The 18,054-nt window shown below is 42.5% G+C and overlaps 1 protein-coding gene across 2 annotated transcripts; it reads left to right on the top strand.

The window, feature by feature from the left end:
* The first annotated feature begins 374 nt into the window (after nt 1-374).
* On the top strand, nt 375-16,498 carry LOC137257695 (annulin-like). Of its 2 annotated transcripts, none has more exons than XM_067795078.1 (17): nt 375-417; nt 746-860; nt 2,750-3,024; nt 4,181-4,438; nt 4,614-4,889; nt 5,174-5,292; nt 6,320-6,433; nt 7,783-7,957; nt 8,401-8,542; nt 9,000-9,112; nt 9,224-9,389; nt 9,943-10,073; nt 11,077-11,177; nt 12,998-13,208; nt 13,721-13,884; nt 14,405-14,550; nt 15,253-16,498. In XM_067795078.1, the coding sequence occupies exons 2-17, from the start codon at nt 820-822 to the stop codon at nt 15,428-15,430; spliced, it is 2,610 nt and encodes an 869-aa protein (XP_067651179.1). In that variant the 5' UTR covers nt 375-417; nt 746-819; the 3' UTR covers nt 15,431-16,498. The 2 variants fall into 2 exon arrangements, with proteins under 2 accessions (XP_067651179.1, XP_067651180.1); XM_067795079.1 differs by lacking the exon at nt 375-417 and adding an exon at nt 420-475.
* The last annotated feature ends 1,556 nt before the right edge of the window (nt 16,499-18,054 follow it).

Below are 18,054 nucleotides of genomic sequence, written 5' to 3'. Positions count from 1 at the left end.
ATGTTGTTGTGTGCGGCGTAAAAGAACGACCAAAACAACAATGTTGCAAACACCGGTGAAAACAGCACGTATGGCCGACTCAAAATGCCGTGAAATGCAAAAACCAAAAAGCCGCAATAACACTTACTATCAGAAAAGGTTTGTTTCAACATTCATAGAGGAACTCCGATATGTGGGCGAGCATTACACTACATTCGTACACCCTTACATTCCGATAGTTATGCAAGAGTTGGTAATCTTGTCCACAGACGTGATATGTGCATGCAGTATCACCATTCGCGTAATGTGTACCTGACGAATTGGATATCTTTATGTATTATTAACCGTAAATCCTGAGTACACCATAATACATATATGTATGAAGAATGATCCCTATATATACGATGTGTTGCTGATGTTCAGCACTTCTTGGATCTGGTAAGTACTAGCATGGATGATGAAGAACTGTGTGTTTCCTCTTCATCTACCTTGGGCGGTAGTCTAGTAGTTCAAGTGTTAGCTCGTCACGCTGAAGACCCGGCTTCAATCATCCACATGGGTACAATGTGTGAAGCCCATTTCTGGTGTCCCCCGCCGTGATATTGCTGGAATATTGCTACATGCGGCGTAAAACCATACTCAGTCATTCCTCGTCTATTTCCTCATTCTCTATGGAATGGTGTTTCGTCTAAATTCTTCCGACTTCATGCTTCTTCGTACTAATTTTGTCTAACCTGGATTTACTTGAACTCTTTTTCCTTTCTAGGCGATCTGAAAGGCCCCCAGCGTTAAAGACCTCCTGTTCAGCTACATCTAGAAGGAGATCGTAAAGATCTTACAATGGGCTTTTTCTTCCGATTCAATAACCCACGCAATTCCAGGTAGGAATGTTTGAATCTTTATCATTTAACTGTTCATTCTGTCTAACTTTTTGAGAAGGTTCTGTGTAGATGAGTCGTGTGGCGTTTGCTTATATTTCAGGTTGGAGGGGTTCATTCCCACTTTCGAAAAATGGCTAACGATCATTACATATTCAGCTGTCACATATCTAGAATAGGTGAGGTGAGGTGAAATGTGGTTTTTCACTTAACGTCACGATGTCTCACATTTTCAAAACTCTTTTGGTCTGTATACTGGGGGTATATGCACTCACCCTCATACTGATGCAATAAACAACGTATGTAAGTGTGGCTGTTTGTACTAATCCAGACTTCAACTGGTTTTGTAGTTCCCGCCCACTGACATACCATGCCGCATGAATACCCTACTCAGACACAGTATACTGACTCCGAGCCGACCTGTCCTTGTTGTACCCTTTAATGCCGAGCGCCAGTCAGAGACCGACAAGTACCATATTTTACCGTCATTTGATGTGACGCAGCTGGGGATGGAATCCGCGATCGTCCGGTCTCCGGGTATCTGGAATAGGGTTAACTACACACTTGAGTGAAATAACACAACTTAGATGAGAGTGTGAGACAGTGATTTTTAATATTAATTTTATTATATATCGTATTAATATGAGACACATATCCACGCAACTAGTACATGCTCAAGGAGCTGACATTGCAGAAATCATCAATATTCAAGGTATATGTCGGCGGACTGTATATAATCGAGTCTGGACCAGACAATCCAATGATCAAGAGCATGAGCATCTATGCAATTGAAATCCCATGTCCCCGAACCTGACCACCTGAGGCAGGTGTCTCCTCTTACGGGGTTTACTGAAGATCAGTTCTAACCGGATCTTCACGGATGAGATGAGATGACGGACCAAAATGTCTTCACATACCAGTCTATTATATAGGATGACATGTCACTGATAGCCCATTGACTCACTAATACACTAATTTATCGTTATAAAAATTCTTTTGACCTTAACAGGTTCAAGACACCAAAGACCCTCCAAATGGTTAATATCATAAGCGATTTTGTCAAGTTCTTAGAATATGAAACATACAACTTTATGAATGACAACTTCTTATTTATTACATAGAGTGACGTTTCGAGATTTTTACTTCGTTATCAAGCTAAAGTGAATACAACCAGATGATGAGGGGTATATATACATAGAGAAAACTGCTAATAGAGAATAACTGATAAAATTCAGATCACCGTTCTACCACCCCGAACGATGGGTCTTATAGTTTATATACCACAAAAACCTTCTTCTTCTTCTTGCAAATGGACCCGTGAAGGTCCCGGGGTAGAATAGGCCTTCAGCAACCCATGCTTGCTATAAAAAGAGACTGTGCTTGTCATAAGAGGCAACTAACAGGATCGGGCGGTCAGGTTCGCTGACTTGGTTGACACATGTCATCGGTTCCCAATTGCGCAGATCGATGCTCATGTTGTTGATCACTGGATTGTCTGGTCCAGATTCGATTATTTACTGACTGCCACCATATAGCCAGAATATTGCTGAGTGCGGTGTGAAGCTAAACTCACTCACTCACTCTTGCAAACGGTTAATCAAGTATGGACCTACAATCCTGGATGGTCTGTTTTATGATCATTGTCTTTCTGAAAGAACATTCGAATTCCCAAACACGCTTTGAATTAATAAAGCAGTGATTTCTATGTACATGAACCAAGTGGAGTGCATGCTGATGGGTATTTTGTCCCCAAGGTATGTCACTAACTTGGTGGCATTCTACACAATATGTTGAAGGAACAAAATACGCATGCATGTGCATGCATGTACACAATAATGTTAAAAAACATACGTTAAGATTGTTTGAATGGTTTTAATGGGATTATTTTCCAGATGTCGCAGAGGCGGAAGTGGCAGAAGGGGTCGGCGCTCCCAGGGCGGACGCTTGTGCGGTGGTTTCGGGCGGTTGCCCTCATACTGCAGCCCAAACACTCGACCACGCCCATCAGGATGTGACGAAGGGTTCTTGCTATCTGGACTCTCTAATTTTGTTAGTGGATTGTTTCCGAAACCACGCCCAGTGGTACGCCCTCCACCACGTCCACCAGTAGAAGAATGTGAAATACCAACCGAAGAGCCCGACTGGGAGCAAGACAAACAGGAACATGGTAACGACTGTTACAGTATCCTGACACATCACGACTCATCACATATACTCACCTAACACAATATCAAGAATATTTAGGTTTCCTTCAACAACATATTTTCAGTGCGGTTAGCGGCTGTATAGTATTAGTATTTAGAAAAGTTAGCTTAATCATTCGGAGCTTAGTTACTTATGAATGAATTCCAGGACCTCACTCCTGTCCTTTAGTAAGTGCACCCGTGAAGATCTTTGCCTTTAGCTTCAGACCTGTGAAGATCTGGGTAAATACTGACCTTCGACAACCTATGTTTGTCGTGATAGACGACGAATAAGACCCGGTGGTCAAGCTCGCTAAGTTGACATATGCCATCGTTTCCCAGTCGAAGATCGAAGTTGATCACGTGGATTTCAATCAATCAATCAATCAATCAATCAATCAATCAATCAATCAAGAGTGGGTGGGTTTAGTTTTACGACCACCCGATCCCGTTCGTTGCCATTTACGACATGCACGTGTTACTGAAGAGCAATATTCCAACCTGGACAAAATAGACTCCAAGAATCCAAACTCCTGACCTGAATCCAAACTCCTGACCTGTCACTAATCACATGGTTACGGCACAACATACGACAATGGCCCTTTACCTGTGTGAGGATCCAGTAGGTTCCCTCCTAGTGTCCCTCTTCGTGATTCCACCAAAACAAATTTGGTCAGCATCGTGTTTCCCCCAGGCATAGCCCAGCTCTACCAAGTCATGAAGTCTCTTGGAAGGCTGGGATCCATCTAATTCTAGCTGATGTAATTTGATGATCACATGTGAACAAATGAGGTGCAGTATTTATGATCATTGTCCTCACACGTTAATGGACCAGGCGTGGATATCCCAGGCTATTAATTGTAGCATTGCTACCATATTTCCTGATGTTTTGGTGGTGCATGAGTGTGTGCATTTACACGAGTATGTGTGTGTGTGCGTGCGTGCGCGTGCGTGCGTGCGTCTGTGCCAGTCCTAACATATTCCATGTGCCTAGCAAGCACCAAGCAAAGTAGTCGCAAGAACGATCAAACAATTAGTTTTGGGACACTGAAACATGTGTTTTCAACTAGCTTGTCGCTACGTCATTCAAACGGCTGGAGCTGTGTTGTGACCGGATTTGCATTGTTATCTGGATGTAAGTTTCAGGACAGACAATACCCGAGGAGCCAGAAGTTAAAGAAGAAGAGCTTGCAACAAAACTGCACGTAACTGGGGTCGATCTTCACTACGCCGACAATGCCAAGGCGCATCACACTGATATGTACGCATGCTCGAAGGGAACTGAAGGGAAAGATGCAGAACTTGTTCTCCGTAGAGGTCAAGATTTCAAGATGACCATCACTTTCGACAGGCCGTATGACATCAAGAAGAACGATATCAAGTTAATGTTTAACTTGGGTAAGATACGTAAATGTAATAAAATCAATACTGACAAGAGTGTTTGATCTACAGATTAATGTGTCTGTTAACCAGATTAGAATAACGACCCAGCGATGTTAGTATTTACTAAGATGTACTTAGGCTGAGGTGTATTTTCTGACTACACATTAAACATGCCGTACACTATTTGCAGGTGACGACTACAAACCCAACAAAGGTTTGAACGCATGTTTCAAAGTGGACGAAACTGGAGCCACCAAGTACAAGCCGAAGAAATGGGGTGCGACGGTCGTAGGTCAGAAGGGGAACTCCCTCACACTGTGCGTCTTCGTTCCGGCAACTGTGCCCATTGGCGAGTGGGAGTTCGCTGTCCAAACTATCGTGGACGTCAAGGACGGCAAGAACATTATCTGGCAGTACAACCACACAGCGGACGTCATTGACATCATATTCAATCCATGGTGTAAAGGTGAGAAAACATCTGTTTCCTTCTGCAGCCAACAGAGGAACCGTAAATTCACAGATGACAGTGTCATGTCAGACAACAGTTTGAAGACAGCTACCACGATCTTATACTTAAACCTTTCATTATTTGGTTCTCCAAGATGCAAACCTTACCTTTGCAATTTCTGGTTTTAAGAGGCACAGTATTACTCACAATTCAAAATCCGGGATTTATTTTCATGCGAGTTGTCGAGTGAAATATTCAATGTTTCAAAATGGACTTAATGTTTTTGGTGTGGTCTGTACCAGAGGACTGGGTGTACATGGAGGACGACGTGTGGAGGACAGAAACGGTCCTCAACGACAACGGCACTCAGTACTACGGCACCTACAAGAAGGTTGGAGTCGCAGCTTGGGCCTATAACCAGGTAATCGAAGAAGACACCGTCAGTTACTCCGTGTCAATATTGTCCTTATGTTTGCTAACCATACCCTATAACTATTATGGGCCTGTGACCCGGTCAATGGAGCTGTTTGTCAGGGTAGAGATAAACTAATTTTGCTTGCTTGTTGCTTAACACCACTATCGGAAATGTATGAAGGCGGTCTGTAAATATTAGAGTGTGGAGCAGACAATCCACTGATTTACATCAGGTGCAGCAATGTAAGCATTAGGTCACAAAAATGAATCAGGTCAGCTAGTGTGACCGTCCTATCTTACGAAAAGCATGGGTTGCTGGAGATCAACACTAACCTGGATCTCCACGGTTGTTAAGCAAAGGGATTTCATAGACCATATACTAGTATATATATTGCATGATCGGATGTGTGTGCGTGTGCGTGTGCGTGTGCGTGTGCGTGTGCGTGTGTGCGCGCGCGCGCGCGTGTGTGTATTAGTGTTGCATGATCGGATGTGTGTGTAGAGAGCCCATCCACAGTTTCAACCGCTCAGTTAAAGTAATAGTTTTATGTCTAAATACCCCATGTCTTTTCTGCTCTTGCTTTCGACATTTCAGTTCAGTGTTGTTGTCCGTGTGTTGTTATGAACCATGATGACCAGTTTACAGTACCCATCCATTGTTGACCTACGGATCGGACCTTTGTACTTTAAGTTAAATCATGTCACACAATGAGTACAAAGGTTATACATGTGAAGGTTATACATGAGTGAGTATGGTTTTACGCCACCTTTAGCAACATTTCAACAACATCACTGTGGGGGACACCAGAAGTGGGTTTCACACGTTGTATCCACGTGGGGAATCGAACCCGGGCCTTCGCCGTGACGAGCAGGAACTTTACACATTTGGCTACCCCACCGTCCCAGTTACCCACGAAAACGTGTATTAAGACACAATAACAGTAGCAATAACCCATTGATTCCATATGGGAGTCGTTTCTCCACGTTTCAGAGAACAATTTATGGTTACCCACCTGATCCTATTCCTGTTTCAGTTCAACTATGGCATACTGGACGCTGCTCTTCACCTTGTTAGGAAAGCATTCGGGTTCCAAGCCACTCCAGCTATGGCCAGTCCAGTCAAAGTCTCCAGAAAGATTGCACAGATTGTGAGTTTTTGCAGCTGTGTGATTAATGCATACATCTATGACAGTCAGAGACTTTAGACCTCGAAACTCGTATATATACTTATTCAACAAATCATGTACTGATTATGATATTCTGTGACAAAAGCCTCTTTCACACGGACACAATTTACTTACTTAAGCAATTTACTTACGTAAATATGCTCACATAAGTAAAAGTAAATTTACATCATGGTCACGTGTTGTTTCCGCCAGGTAAAGGGAAATATAAGCTTGTGATTAGAATAACTGAATTTTCATAATTTGTGATAGTGAGTAAACTACTCATGCAAAATACACATTTCCCAGACTTTGTCAGTATGGGTTTAGGCCAGTGTGTCGTGAGAGAGAAGCATGGAGTTGAGAACGATCTCGCCTTTGGTTGTCGCAAACCATAAAAATGTTGTTTGATGACACTTTGCACAGAGACTTTCCCACGAATAGAGACACATTTTATTTTTTTACAATGAACTACAGCCATGCTTTCCCACAATGGATGTTCACGTAAGGATACTTCAGGATTGGACCATAAGGTGGGCAGTCTACTGACTTGCTTCCTCTGCAGAGTATAGAATTATTGCTAATCTCTTTGGGGTAGGAGTTTCCACTGTTCACAAATGTGTACATAGCGTCTGTAATGATGAAATACACGAATGATTGCATACAAAATATGTGAAGTTCCCAGAAGGGGGTGAACAAAGACGTGATTCAGGGCTTTGAAGGGAACGTAAAGATATGTAGAATATAGGTTGAAGGATTAATATTTGAAAGTTAAAAGAAAGTTGATAGAATGATTTTTTTGATTCACCAAAAAAGACATCTGATAGTTCAGTAGATAGTCGGCGATCTGGTGTACGATGCGACTGGTATGGTTGACTTGGTTGCCTCCAGCAAGTTCCAAGTATTGGTGGCGGTTGACGATCGAGACTCATTGGTTGACACTCATTGGTGTTGCATCATACAGAACTGTTGATCTCCTACCTCACGCTTTCATCTTTCTTCCACTTATTGTTTTATCTTCTCCAGTTCTGTCTTCTTCATTTCTTATAAATTTTCTTATCTTCTAATGACATCATAGCATTTTCAAATTTTGTGTTCCTTTTGAGCAATTTCGATATACTAACCCAAAATATCTCCATTTTTTTATTCCTGTTCTTCGTTTGGAACTTGTCATCTGACTTCTGTTCTTTCCCGTCTGTGTCACTTTTGTTTGCATTCTCGTAAGCAAATGCGTTCACATATCACCCTAAGTAAATTTACTAACATAAGTATGTTTACTCACATAAGTAAATGTGTCCATGTGCAAGGGGCTTAAAGATGGGATGTGGTTACAGATTAACTCCCCCGACGATGATGGAGTTCTCGTGGGCAACTGGAGTGGGAAATACAGTGGGGGCGTTGCCCCGTCCACGTGGGTGGGTAGCGAGAAGATCCTGCTGCAGTACATGAAGACAGGGAAACCAGTGCGGTACGGCCAGTGCTGGGTGTTCTCCGCTGTCACCACGGCTGGTACGTTAAACACAGTTACACGTTTGTTAATGAAGCCAAAAATATCTGAACAGCTTAATGAGGTTGATAGTCAGCTAAATAAGAAAGTCTGTGACTGCATTTCATATTTTCGAAGTCCTTTATGAGAGAATCATACATACATACATACATGCATACATACATTCATACATACATACATACATACATACATACATACATACATACATACATACATACATACATACATACATACATACATACATACATACATACATACATACATACATACATGTCATTAATGTCTACCTTTTCCGTTTGGTGTCCTGAAACCACTCAAAGGTCGGTTCTTTAGTAGCAGCCAGGAAACATTGGTTTCCAGATGGACGAATTCATACCGGGTTCAGCACAAAATGTAATAGTTGATAAACCAATTACCAGTGAAACAATTTCGTTTTTCTGTATAGTATGCAGAGCTATTGGACTACCTTGCCGAAGTGTCACCAACTTCTCCTCTGCCCACAACACCGACATGTCCAGACTCAGCATCGACATCATCAGGCGCCAAGTGGGCAACAAGACTGAAGAAGTCAAGCATGATTCCGTATGGTATGTCTAGAGGAGTAAGTGAGTTTAATTGTATGCTCGTGTTTGCAATATTCCAGCAATATCACGGCGGAGGACACCAGGAATAGTCTTCACTCTTTGTACCCATGTCGGGATTCAAACCCAGTCTTCGAAAAGGTGACGAGCGAACGTTTCAACCGCTATTCCACCACCTCGTATGTCAGGAGGAAATGGCCGGTTGTCAATGTATAAGAGTTATAGTGGTTGAGTGGTAGCGTAGTATCGATTGCCCTGTTGAGCGGCATTACACAGATTAGACACATCTGTATAAGAGACCACAATCTGATGAAACCTCAAATTTACCGAGCAGTTAACACTGAGATCTCTCGTATTTGGTCTTGGAACAATCCAAGCTTTTCACGAGTACACATATATTTATATTTTGCCCTTTTCAAGGACCTCTCGAACCCAATGCTGATGTCCGTTATGTTACATGTAGGAACTTCCACGTGTGGAATGAGGTGTACATGAGGCGACCGGATCTGAACACAGACGCCATGAAGTACGATGGCTGGCAGGTTATTGATGCCACTCCCCAGGAAAGGAGCGATGGTGAGTTTCCCTGACCTTGACTTTCAAGTTATGTTCAAGTAGATGTGATTGTTCCTATTGTTGCACCCTAGTCTTTTGAAGCAGATCTAACAACGTTTTCTTGGTATGTAGGTGTGTTTGTGTGTGGCCCGGCTCCTGTGGTTGCCGTCAAAGAAGGCCTAATAGATGTGGGTGACGACACCTGCTTCGTCTACGCCGAGGTGAACGCCGATAAAGTGGAATGGATGAACAGCAATCGGCTTAATGAATTGGTGGAGACAAAGCGTATTAGAAATGCGTGAGTCTTCATTCACTACCGCGAGTGGGTTGTCATTTGTGTGTGTATCTGTGTGTGTGTGCGTGCGTGCGCGCGAGTGTGTATGTTGGCAGTGATTCATAGTATGGGAAACCAAACAAATACGGTTAGTGAGTGTTTGAGTTAGTATGATTTTATGCAGGTTTTAGTACGATTCCAGCAATAACACGACTGGGAACACCAGAAATGGGCTTCACACATTGTACCCATGTGTGGAATCGAATCCGGGTATTCACTGTGACGAGCGAACGCTTTAACCATTTCACTACCCCACCGCCCCCAAAGTGAGTGAGTTTAGTTTTACGCCACACTCAACAGTCTTCCAGCTATGTGGCGGCGGTCTGTAAATAATCAGGTCTGGATCGATCGATCTACGCAACTGGGAACCGATGACATGTGTCAACCAAGTCAACGAGCCTGACCACCCGATCAGGCTAGTAGCCTCTGACAAGCATAGTTGCCTTTTATGGCAAGTATGGGTTACTGAAGGCCTGCTCCACTGGTCTGTACACACTGATATCTGTCATGGCTTCAGTATCGGCAAATGCATCAGCACCCACCAACCGACAGGGAAGCCATACGTCTCCTCCTCAACTGGCAACCTGATGTCTGGGGACGACAGGATGGAGAGGGAAGACCTCACCAAGTGCTATAAGTACGACGAAGGTATGCCGCTATTTACATTTAAGTATTGCGTCATTGTTGGAAACCGGCTCCTGTGATAACTGTAGTAGACCAATGGCTGACGTTGGTTTTTGTTGCAGACGACATATTAGGTCAGTTTTTTGTTTTTTAAATTCCAGGTCAAATTGTTACATGAGGCATAAAAGATCTAGATGATCTTAGGCAGCATATTGTGCTAGTGAATATCTGGTTTTTAGAGTTGAACATGCACAGGGCACACAAACATTCACATACACACATCAGCATTCACACATTTGTAGTATAAAGACTATTATAGGAGCAGGCAAAAACAGAAAGGATTTAAACTGATATGTGATCACGATAGTTACACACGAACATATTAGGTCAGTTTATGCAACGGTGAACATGGTCCATACTGTCTTCAGCAATATACTAGCACTGCAGGCGATTTGTCCATTTTAGAAATATAGAGGACTGATCAAGACTGCAACATTTAAGCCCCCAGAAAAGCCTTCTGGTAGTGAGGTCTGGTAGCCATTTTGAGGGTCTATCCAAATTTGACACAGTTACAAACACGATGTCTGATGCAATTCCCTGGTTTGAGTTGTGCCATACGTTCACTGTTTTTCCCGGTGAACATGTTTACAAGCTTATACATTTGTAAATGGCCGGTGCTACAGGTGTGGCAGGATACGCTTATCCTTTCGCGACCACCTTGTTACAATGTCTCATCACTATTTGATAGTGATTCATAAACATATTATCATGATGTATTTCTTGTGCACGTGGATATGTGTTTGTTTCTTGTATCTCCCGCTGATGTAGGTATGTCTGAAGTGACGTCACGACAGTATCGGGTGTATCAGTATCGACTGTCTCATTGATACAAGATACAGAGATACTTCATACATGAGATCTGTATAGTCTGTTAAGGGCACGCCATCACGACGATGCGAGTAACTACATCGTAAGACATTCGTGTTCCTGTCTAGATGAGAGGGTTTGAAAATTAAGTGTATTTCAGGATCGGCAAAGGAGAAGGAAATATACAAAGCGGCCGAGAGGAAGTTCCGTCTGATGAACGGTGACGACGGGGATGCGACTGAAGACGGTGACAAACCACAGGTGAGCGGTGCATGCATGAGTGCGTGTGCGTGCGTGCATGTGCAGAGGCATGTTTGTTGTGTGCGTGTGTGGTATTTTTTTGCCGTTTTTCCTCTGTGTTGGTATGTCTGTTTATGTATGTGTTAGTGTGTGTTTGTCTGTTTGGATAGTGGTGGTGTGTTTTTGTCTGTTTGGATGGGTGGTGGTAGTGGGTGTGTTTGTGTGGCTTGGTGGATGTTGGTGGTGGTGTGTGTGCTTATGGCGGTTGCGGCGGTGGTGGTGTGAATGTGTGTGTGTGTGTGTGTGTGTGTGTGGTGGATGGGTGGGTGTTTGGGGGGTGGGGGTGGATGAATGCTGGTGGTAGTGTGTGCGTGCTCTGTTGATGGTGGTTGTTTGTGTATAGGGTGGTGTTGGTGGGTGATGAATGGGTGCTGTTGCTTGTGGTGTGTTTGTGTGGGTTGATGGGTGGTGGTGTTTGTGTGTGTGTGTGTAGGTGTGTGTGTGTGCTGTTGGTAGTGTGTATTTGTTTGACGGTGGTGGTGGTCAGAGATAGAAATGCCCTGTGAAAACTGTGTGGTGGGACTCTGGGTAAATGTTGATTTTGTAGTCTTTGAGGTGTTAGAAGTGTGTGGTTAGGGAACGTCTGAGAGAGTAGGTGATACAGTTTGAGCAACTGAAGTGACTGGCAATTTGTGTAGAGATCTGTGAAAGAAAATGACAATCTTTTAAAAGACAAAGTTGACTTAGAGCAGTAGCGGTCTATTGAGTGACTTAACCTAGCTCATAGACAGCGCAGGGGTCTGTGATACGCTTGTAAACGACATACAAAACCTATGTCAAAACGTCACCATTGACAAAATAGAGAAGCTGATCATCCATAAAGTTTTGTCATCTCTATACCAGCAGCTTCTAGAATGCCACTCAAAGATAATCAGGTCTGTGATATTGGTTTGATTTATACACGTATCATTCAGAAAGTGAAAAGTATCAGAGACGAGTTCTTACAACTCCAACCCTTTTCCAAGAACATGCATATACATCTGGAGCAACTATTCACTGCAATCATTGTGAATAATTGATCATAGGGAAACAACATACAAAAGGTACACAGTGAAAAAACTGGTGCAGTCGTTTTGTTTTGCATGTATAATGATGTACTTTCTAAATATATTTTCATAACTTGTCAGATCTGTAATACCATTTAAAGAAGTGATAATGTAACCACAGAAGTACAAAATAGCTATAAATGTGATTCTTCGTTGCTTTTTGAATACTGAACACTCTAAGATATTATCATCAACATTTTGCTGTAGTGAATATTATCAAATGGAGTTATTCTACGTTCTGGTAATGTTTCCAAACATATTTCCTGATATAATCAGTTGAAAGATATGTGCATGAGAACTGGATTTTCCATCTGTATTGTTTCCAATTGCCAACTTAGTAGCTGGCGGTCTGTAAATATTCGAGTCTGGACTAGACAAGCCAGTGATCAACATCATGAACATCGATTGGCAATTGGGATATGATGACAAGTGTCAACCAAGTCACGTTAGCCTGACCATCCGATCGCGTTAGTCGCCTCTTACGACAAGCAAGGGCTACTGAAGGCCAATTCTAACCCAAATCACGGGTGTGTTTTCGTGACTAAGATATGTCAGTGCACATGTTGAGATGGTGACAAATGTAGGACAGAGATTATTGTGAAGAAACCAGACTTCATCAGGTTAGTTAAGCAGCAAATGGAATCAACGGTAGATACGCGAGGCCAACAATTGTAATTCTGGGTAATACGCAGTCATGACGGTCTGGCAACTGTGACCCCAGTCTTTCCTTTGCAGGCTGGCAACCTTGACATTGAGATAGAGGAAATCGACGACATCACAGTAGGCAGCCCATTCACCTGCAAGGTGAAGGTGAAGAACACTGGCAGTAAATCTGTACGGCGTACCTGTGTGAACCTCAGAGTGCTGTACAAGACCTACTTCGACGCTATCACTGGGGTCGCTGCTGAAGAAACAGTGGACAATGTGGAACTGGGGGCTGGTGATTGTATGTATTGTCTTAATCCTCCATAATCTGTAAAACCTATCAAACATATACAACATTGAGTGTATTTTGTGTGTATGGACCTGTACACCTAAGGTTACGTGTACGTGTGTGTACAAAGGTGAGTGAATGGGTTTAGTTTTACGCCGCTTTTAGCAATGTTCCAGCAATATCATTGCGGAGGCACCAGAAATGGGCCCCACACATTATGTTCATGTTGGGCATCAAGCGCAGGTCTTAAGCGTGCGGAGAGAACGCTTTAACCACTAGGCTACCCGCTGCCCTATGTACAAGGGTAATGGATGGCCAAGCCTCTAAAAGTTATTATTTTTGGCGCTAAAGGATTTCTGTAATTTTTCATCGTGTACAAGATTCTTGATAGGAAAGACAAAGATGGGTCTCCAAAATCTTGTTATTACCAAACATATAAATCAGCATCAACAAGATGATGTCGAATGTTTTGAACTGCATATTTATGTAATTGTTCTTTTGACAATCCGCGTACATATTTCCAGGCAAAGAATTCACCATAGATGTAACGAGAGAAGAAGCCTGCAAGAAACCGGAAGATGAATTCAACTTTGAAGTGAAAGCTGATGTCACTTGTATGGAGGATGAGAGACACAATGCTACAAAGGACCTGGACTTCCGCCTGAGGAGACCCGACCTGAAGCTTTCGGTACTGAAAATATAAGAGACGTATAAAAACACAGAAGCAGCAGTATTTGGATCTTTGGGGTTTCTCATATGAGAACTTGTATCGTGTACCCCAAGATAACCCCTGATATCCTTTAAATCACAGTATATCCACGGCTATCAACATATATTCTTTGATGCTCCCATATACCCTCTGCTGATATCTTCACGTATCCATACAGATCCCACCTGCAAATCTTATATCTGAATTTCAACCTCTAGGGAAAGTTATGTCCATTGTTCTTTAAATGTTTCATTAGCATTGTTTATTAACTGACCGAGGACATTTATTTCTATTTAAAAAAAACAAACATGAACTGTAATTATTTTGATAATCTTCATCATGCCTAATACATCATACGCGTATTAAATTTAACCACTACGGTATTTAAATATACTCTGCCCAAGCTGGGAGGATGGTTTGTAGTAGGTTTGTTGTTGATTATTTAAGATGTTTAAAGTGGTGTAAGATTATCTACGATGGGCTGTTTCTCTGTAATCAGGGTCCGGCGACTTGCAGCCTCTCTGATACCATCAAAGTAGAGGCCTCCTTTACGAACCCGCTGTCGGTTCCGTTGACTGGGTGTTCGGTGTCACTGGCTGGAGGATTCGAACCAGTTGGCATTACCAAGGAGACCATGGACATCAGGTAAGGGTTTCTGGTCCGACTTAAGGGAATTATGAGACGCATTCAGAATCATGAATCAACTTGAGGCTCATGAGACACATTGACACACATGAGACACATTGAGAATCATAAGACACATTGAGACACGTGAGCCACCTTTAGATACATGAGACACCTTGGGAATCACGAAACGCATTCAGAATCATGAAACACCTTGAAAACTCTAGACGGATGCGATACCCACCATCTATATATCATTTCTTAAGATTACGACTATTTGTTGCTCTAAATCTGCATGTATGATCTTGGTGTCACGCCCTGCGTACAGTATGACGTCAGGAATAATTAATGTGCTAACTTAAAGTAACGAGTAGTGATAAGCTTTCGATAATCTTTGCTATGTTCATAGTAAAATAGCATTCTTAGCAAAAAACAGTATTCGGTCAGTCAGTATTGATATTTTTGAGTTACATACATAAAAAGTGGTTTTTGGCATGTTTGTCATAAAAGGCGACTGGTGGTCAGCCTCGCTGATTTGGTTGACACATGTCACGATTGATTGTCATGCTTTTGATCACTTGATTGTCTGGTCCATATTCGATCATTCACAGACAACATATAGCCGCAGCGTCTAAAAGTGCAGCGTTGAATAACAAACATACAACATGTGCCATTCGCAATGACCATGAGAACTGCCTTTGAAAATTCCTTTCTGTTTTACAGGAATATCGGGCCTGGCAAGTCCTGGTCCACCACTCTCAATCTGTGTCCCAAAGAAGCTCCCCGTGGGGCAACGGCACGAGCCCTTTGTATGGGATTCGATTCCAAAGAGCTTCCTGACATCACAGGGAAGTTTTCCTTGGAACTGGTGGAAGAGGTTACAGGAAAATCAACCAAGTAACTGAACAGTTCCTGCAGTGTTATGTAACAGCCTTTGGAAAATGTGTTACTTTCTTTATTTTGTTAAATTTGTAAATGTTTTGGTGGTGGTAGAACCAATAAGAAATGGTATGTGTTGTGTGACCGTGACTAACTGTTATCTAGTGTCATTGCCAGGTAGAACTTTGAGAATAGTGTCTTGGGCCTTTGAGCATGGTCCGTGTCAAATATTTGAGTATGATGTTTGATCTCTTTTGGTGTACTGTTGACATGGTATGTGTTGTGTGACCTTGATTAACTGTTGTCTAATGTCACTGCCAGGTGGAACTTTGAGAATAGTGTCTTGGACCTTTAAGCATGGTCCGTGTCAAATATTTGAGTATGATGTTTGATCTTTTTTGGTGGACTGTTGAATACTTTTGCTCTGATATTATATGGGACCTGGGAAAGGATTGTATGAAATACCTTGACAATATTAATATGAATAACATGTGGTCGATAATATCATACATTAATGTTTGTGGAAGAAAAAGCTTTTAATTTTCTGCAAGCACTTGGTTACATTAAACGATTCGTGACCGTGTCGTGTTATTCCGGGAAAGGCCGAAGAGCTTTTCGTCTACTTTGTTGAAGGTTACGGAAAGGGGCGAGTGGTGACGAATGACATTAAACATGTATGTTATGGAGTCAACCTCTTCTGTATTCTTGGTTATGCCTTCGTCAGGTTGATGCTAACTAATGATGATGATTTGAATGATTTTTTGGTTTTTTTCTATTAAACGTGGTCACCATCTTGTTCGATTGGCGCGGAGGCTGTGAGGATGGTTCGGGGGCGTTCGCGGGCGCTCACGATTCTTAACACGCCTGAGATCGTTCTTCACCTTCATTCACGCGACCAGCTTCCGCTTCGGGCGCATGTAAGACCATCATATTGTCCATGCTCCACAACCCTATTGGCGTTACTGTTTGCCTGTGCACTAACACATGGTGCCCACTATTGACGTCTTTTCTTCAACCTATTTGTTGTATGCAATTGTTCACTCGATTGTACGCACATGGTATTTCCTGACAGTAAACTGCTTATAAGTTATATGCCGGTGTTTGTTTTTCATGTTATCACAGCCGTCAATGTTCTGAAATGGGATCATCACGCGGCTCCTTTTTCGGAATCGGTTTACTGACGTTTCGTTTTCGACCGTCTTGCTACAAAACAACAGAGATATCTATGGAAGAGTTTGAACACGTAGATAAGTTTCTTGGAATTTGATTACGAGGCATGTCAGTGTGTAACTGAGGGCGAAGTCTCGTTTCACATGATATTGTATAACATGAAGTTTAAAACTTGACAGGCAGCTCGGGGCGCGACTGCTCCTTTTCAACAATTGTCGTTATCACTCATGTACGTCGATTCTGTGATTTCACGGCTGTTTTGTTTATTAGAACCAATTAAATCCTTATTACGGACAATTACAGCTAAATAGGAAATGAGACTTTGCAAAGTGAGTGAGAGTGGTTCCAGCAATATCACGGCTGGGGGTACCAGAAATGTCTATCACACATTGTGCCCATGGTCGTCGGCGTGACTAGCGAGCGTTGTAACCACTAGCTTACCTCACCGTCAGCTTATGTCTAACGGTTGGTATTTCTACCAGGATGGGTTTGCCAATTTCCGGTTTCGTGCCTAAAATATATTTCATGACACACATGTCTTTCCCACAACACAATATGCGCCTCTTAACGGAAAACGGTCTAATCATCAGTTATATGTTACTGGGGATTTTTTCTAACCCGAATAAAAGAGTGTCAGTTATATAGTTAGTGTCATTTGATATTTCCTTTATTTCACTCTATGCTGATTTCCTACACATGTTATTCTGCTTTTGTTGAATTTGCAACTTCTTCTACAGTCTTCTACAGTGTCCTTACTTAGATGAATCCACATGTAATGTTTGGTGACAACCTTGCTGTCCTGTGTAGTCGTTCCCTAGCAGGCAGACTGTTGGGCTTGTATGTCTCACAGTCCCTGAACCACACCATTTTCCCCATTTCTTTTGTATTGGAGAAACCCTAAGTGACGCAAGTATAAATTTCGCCCACACCTAGTCAGCTTTAATAAGGTAGAAAACGCGTCTCCTAAAACAAGTGTGCAGAGCGTGAACAAAGGAAGGCGAATTGCAAACAACAGCTGGCTAACGTAGACAGCTGAATGTCAACCTCAGTGTTATGTCAATACTTGAACTGACAATTTCAGCCACTTTCTACTCACTAACCCATAACCTTGTCCAATAAGTATATTAACACTAAGCACAACATCCTAATGTTTCTTATCAAGGGTTCACTAACTAAATGCTCTGCGTGTGCGCGCGTGCGCGTGCGTGTGCGTGTGCGTGTGCGTGTGTTTGTGCATGTGTGTATGTGTATGTGGGTTTGAGTCGTCGGTACGGTGGCAGTAATTTTCATCATCATCGCCATGTTGCTTGTAGTTTTAATCCTAACATCAGCTAGGGGAACACCATCATTAATTTCTGACTGAATCACTTATAGAGAGAGATGGAGGGAGAGAGAAAGGGGAGAGGTAGAGAGAGGTACAGAATGAGAGATAAAATCACTTATAGAGAGAGAGGGAGGGAGAGAGAAAGGGGAGAG

The sequence above is a fragment of the Haliotis asinina genome, chromosome 12 (genome assembly GCF_037392515.1).
Source record: "Haliotis asinina isolate JCU_RB_2024 chromosome 12, JCU_Hal_asi_v2, whole genome shotgun sequence".
Lineage (NCBI taxonomy): Eukaryota > Metazoa > Mollusca > Gastropoda > Lepetellida > Haliotidae > Haliotis > Haliotis asinina.
The sequence above is the reverse complement of the archived record's forward strand: the minus strand, read 5'-3'. Positions and strand labels throughout refer to the sequence as shown.

Coding starts and splice junctions, on each gene's coding strand:
- LOC137257695 (XM_067795078.1), top strand. CDS start 820: ATGGGCTTTTTCTTCCGATTCAATAACCCACGCAATTCCAG. Junction 4,890..5,173: donor ATTCAATCCATGGTGTAAAG/GTGAGAAAACAT, acceptor GGTCTGTACCAG/AGGACTGGGTGTACATGGAG. Junction 8,543..8,999: donor GTCAAGCATGATTCCGTATG/GTATGTCTAGAG, acceptor TGTTACATGTAG/GAACTTCCACGTGTGGAATG.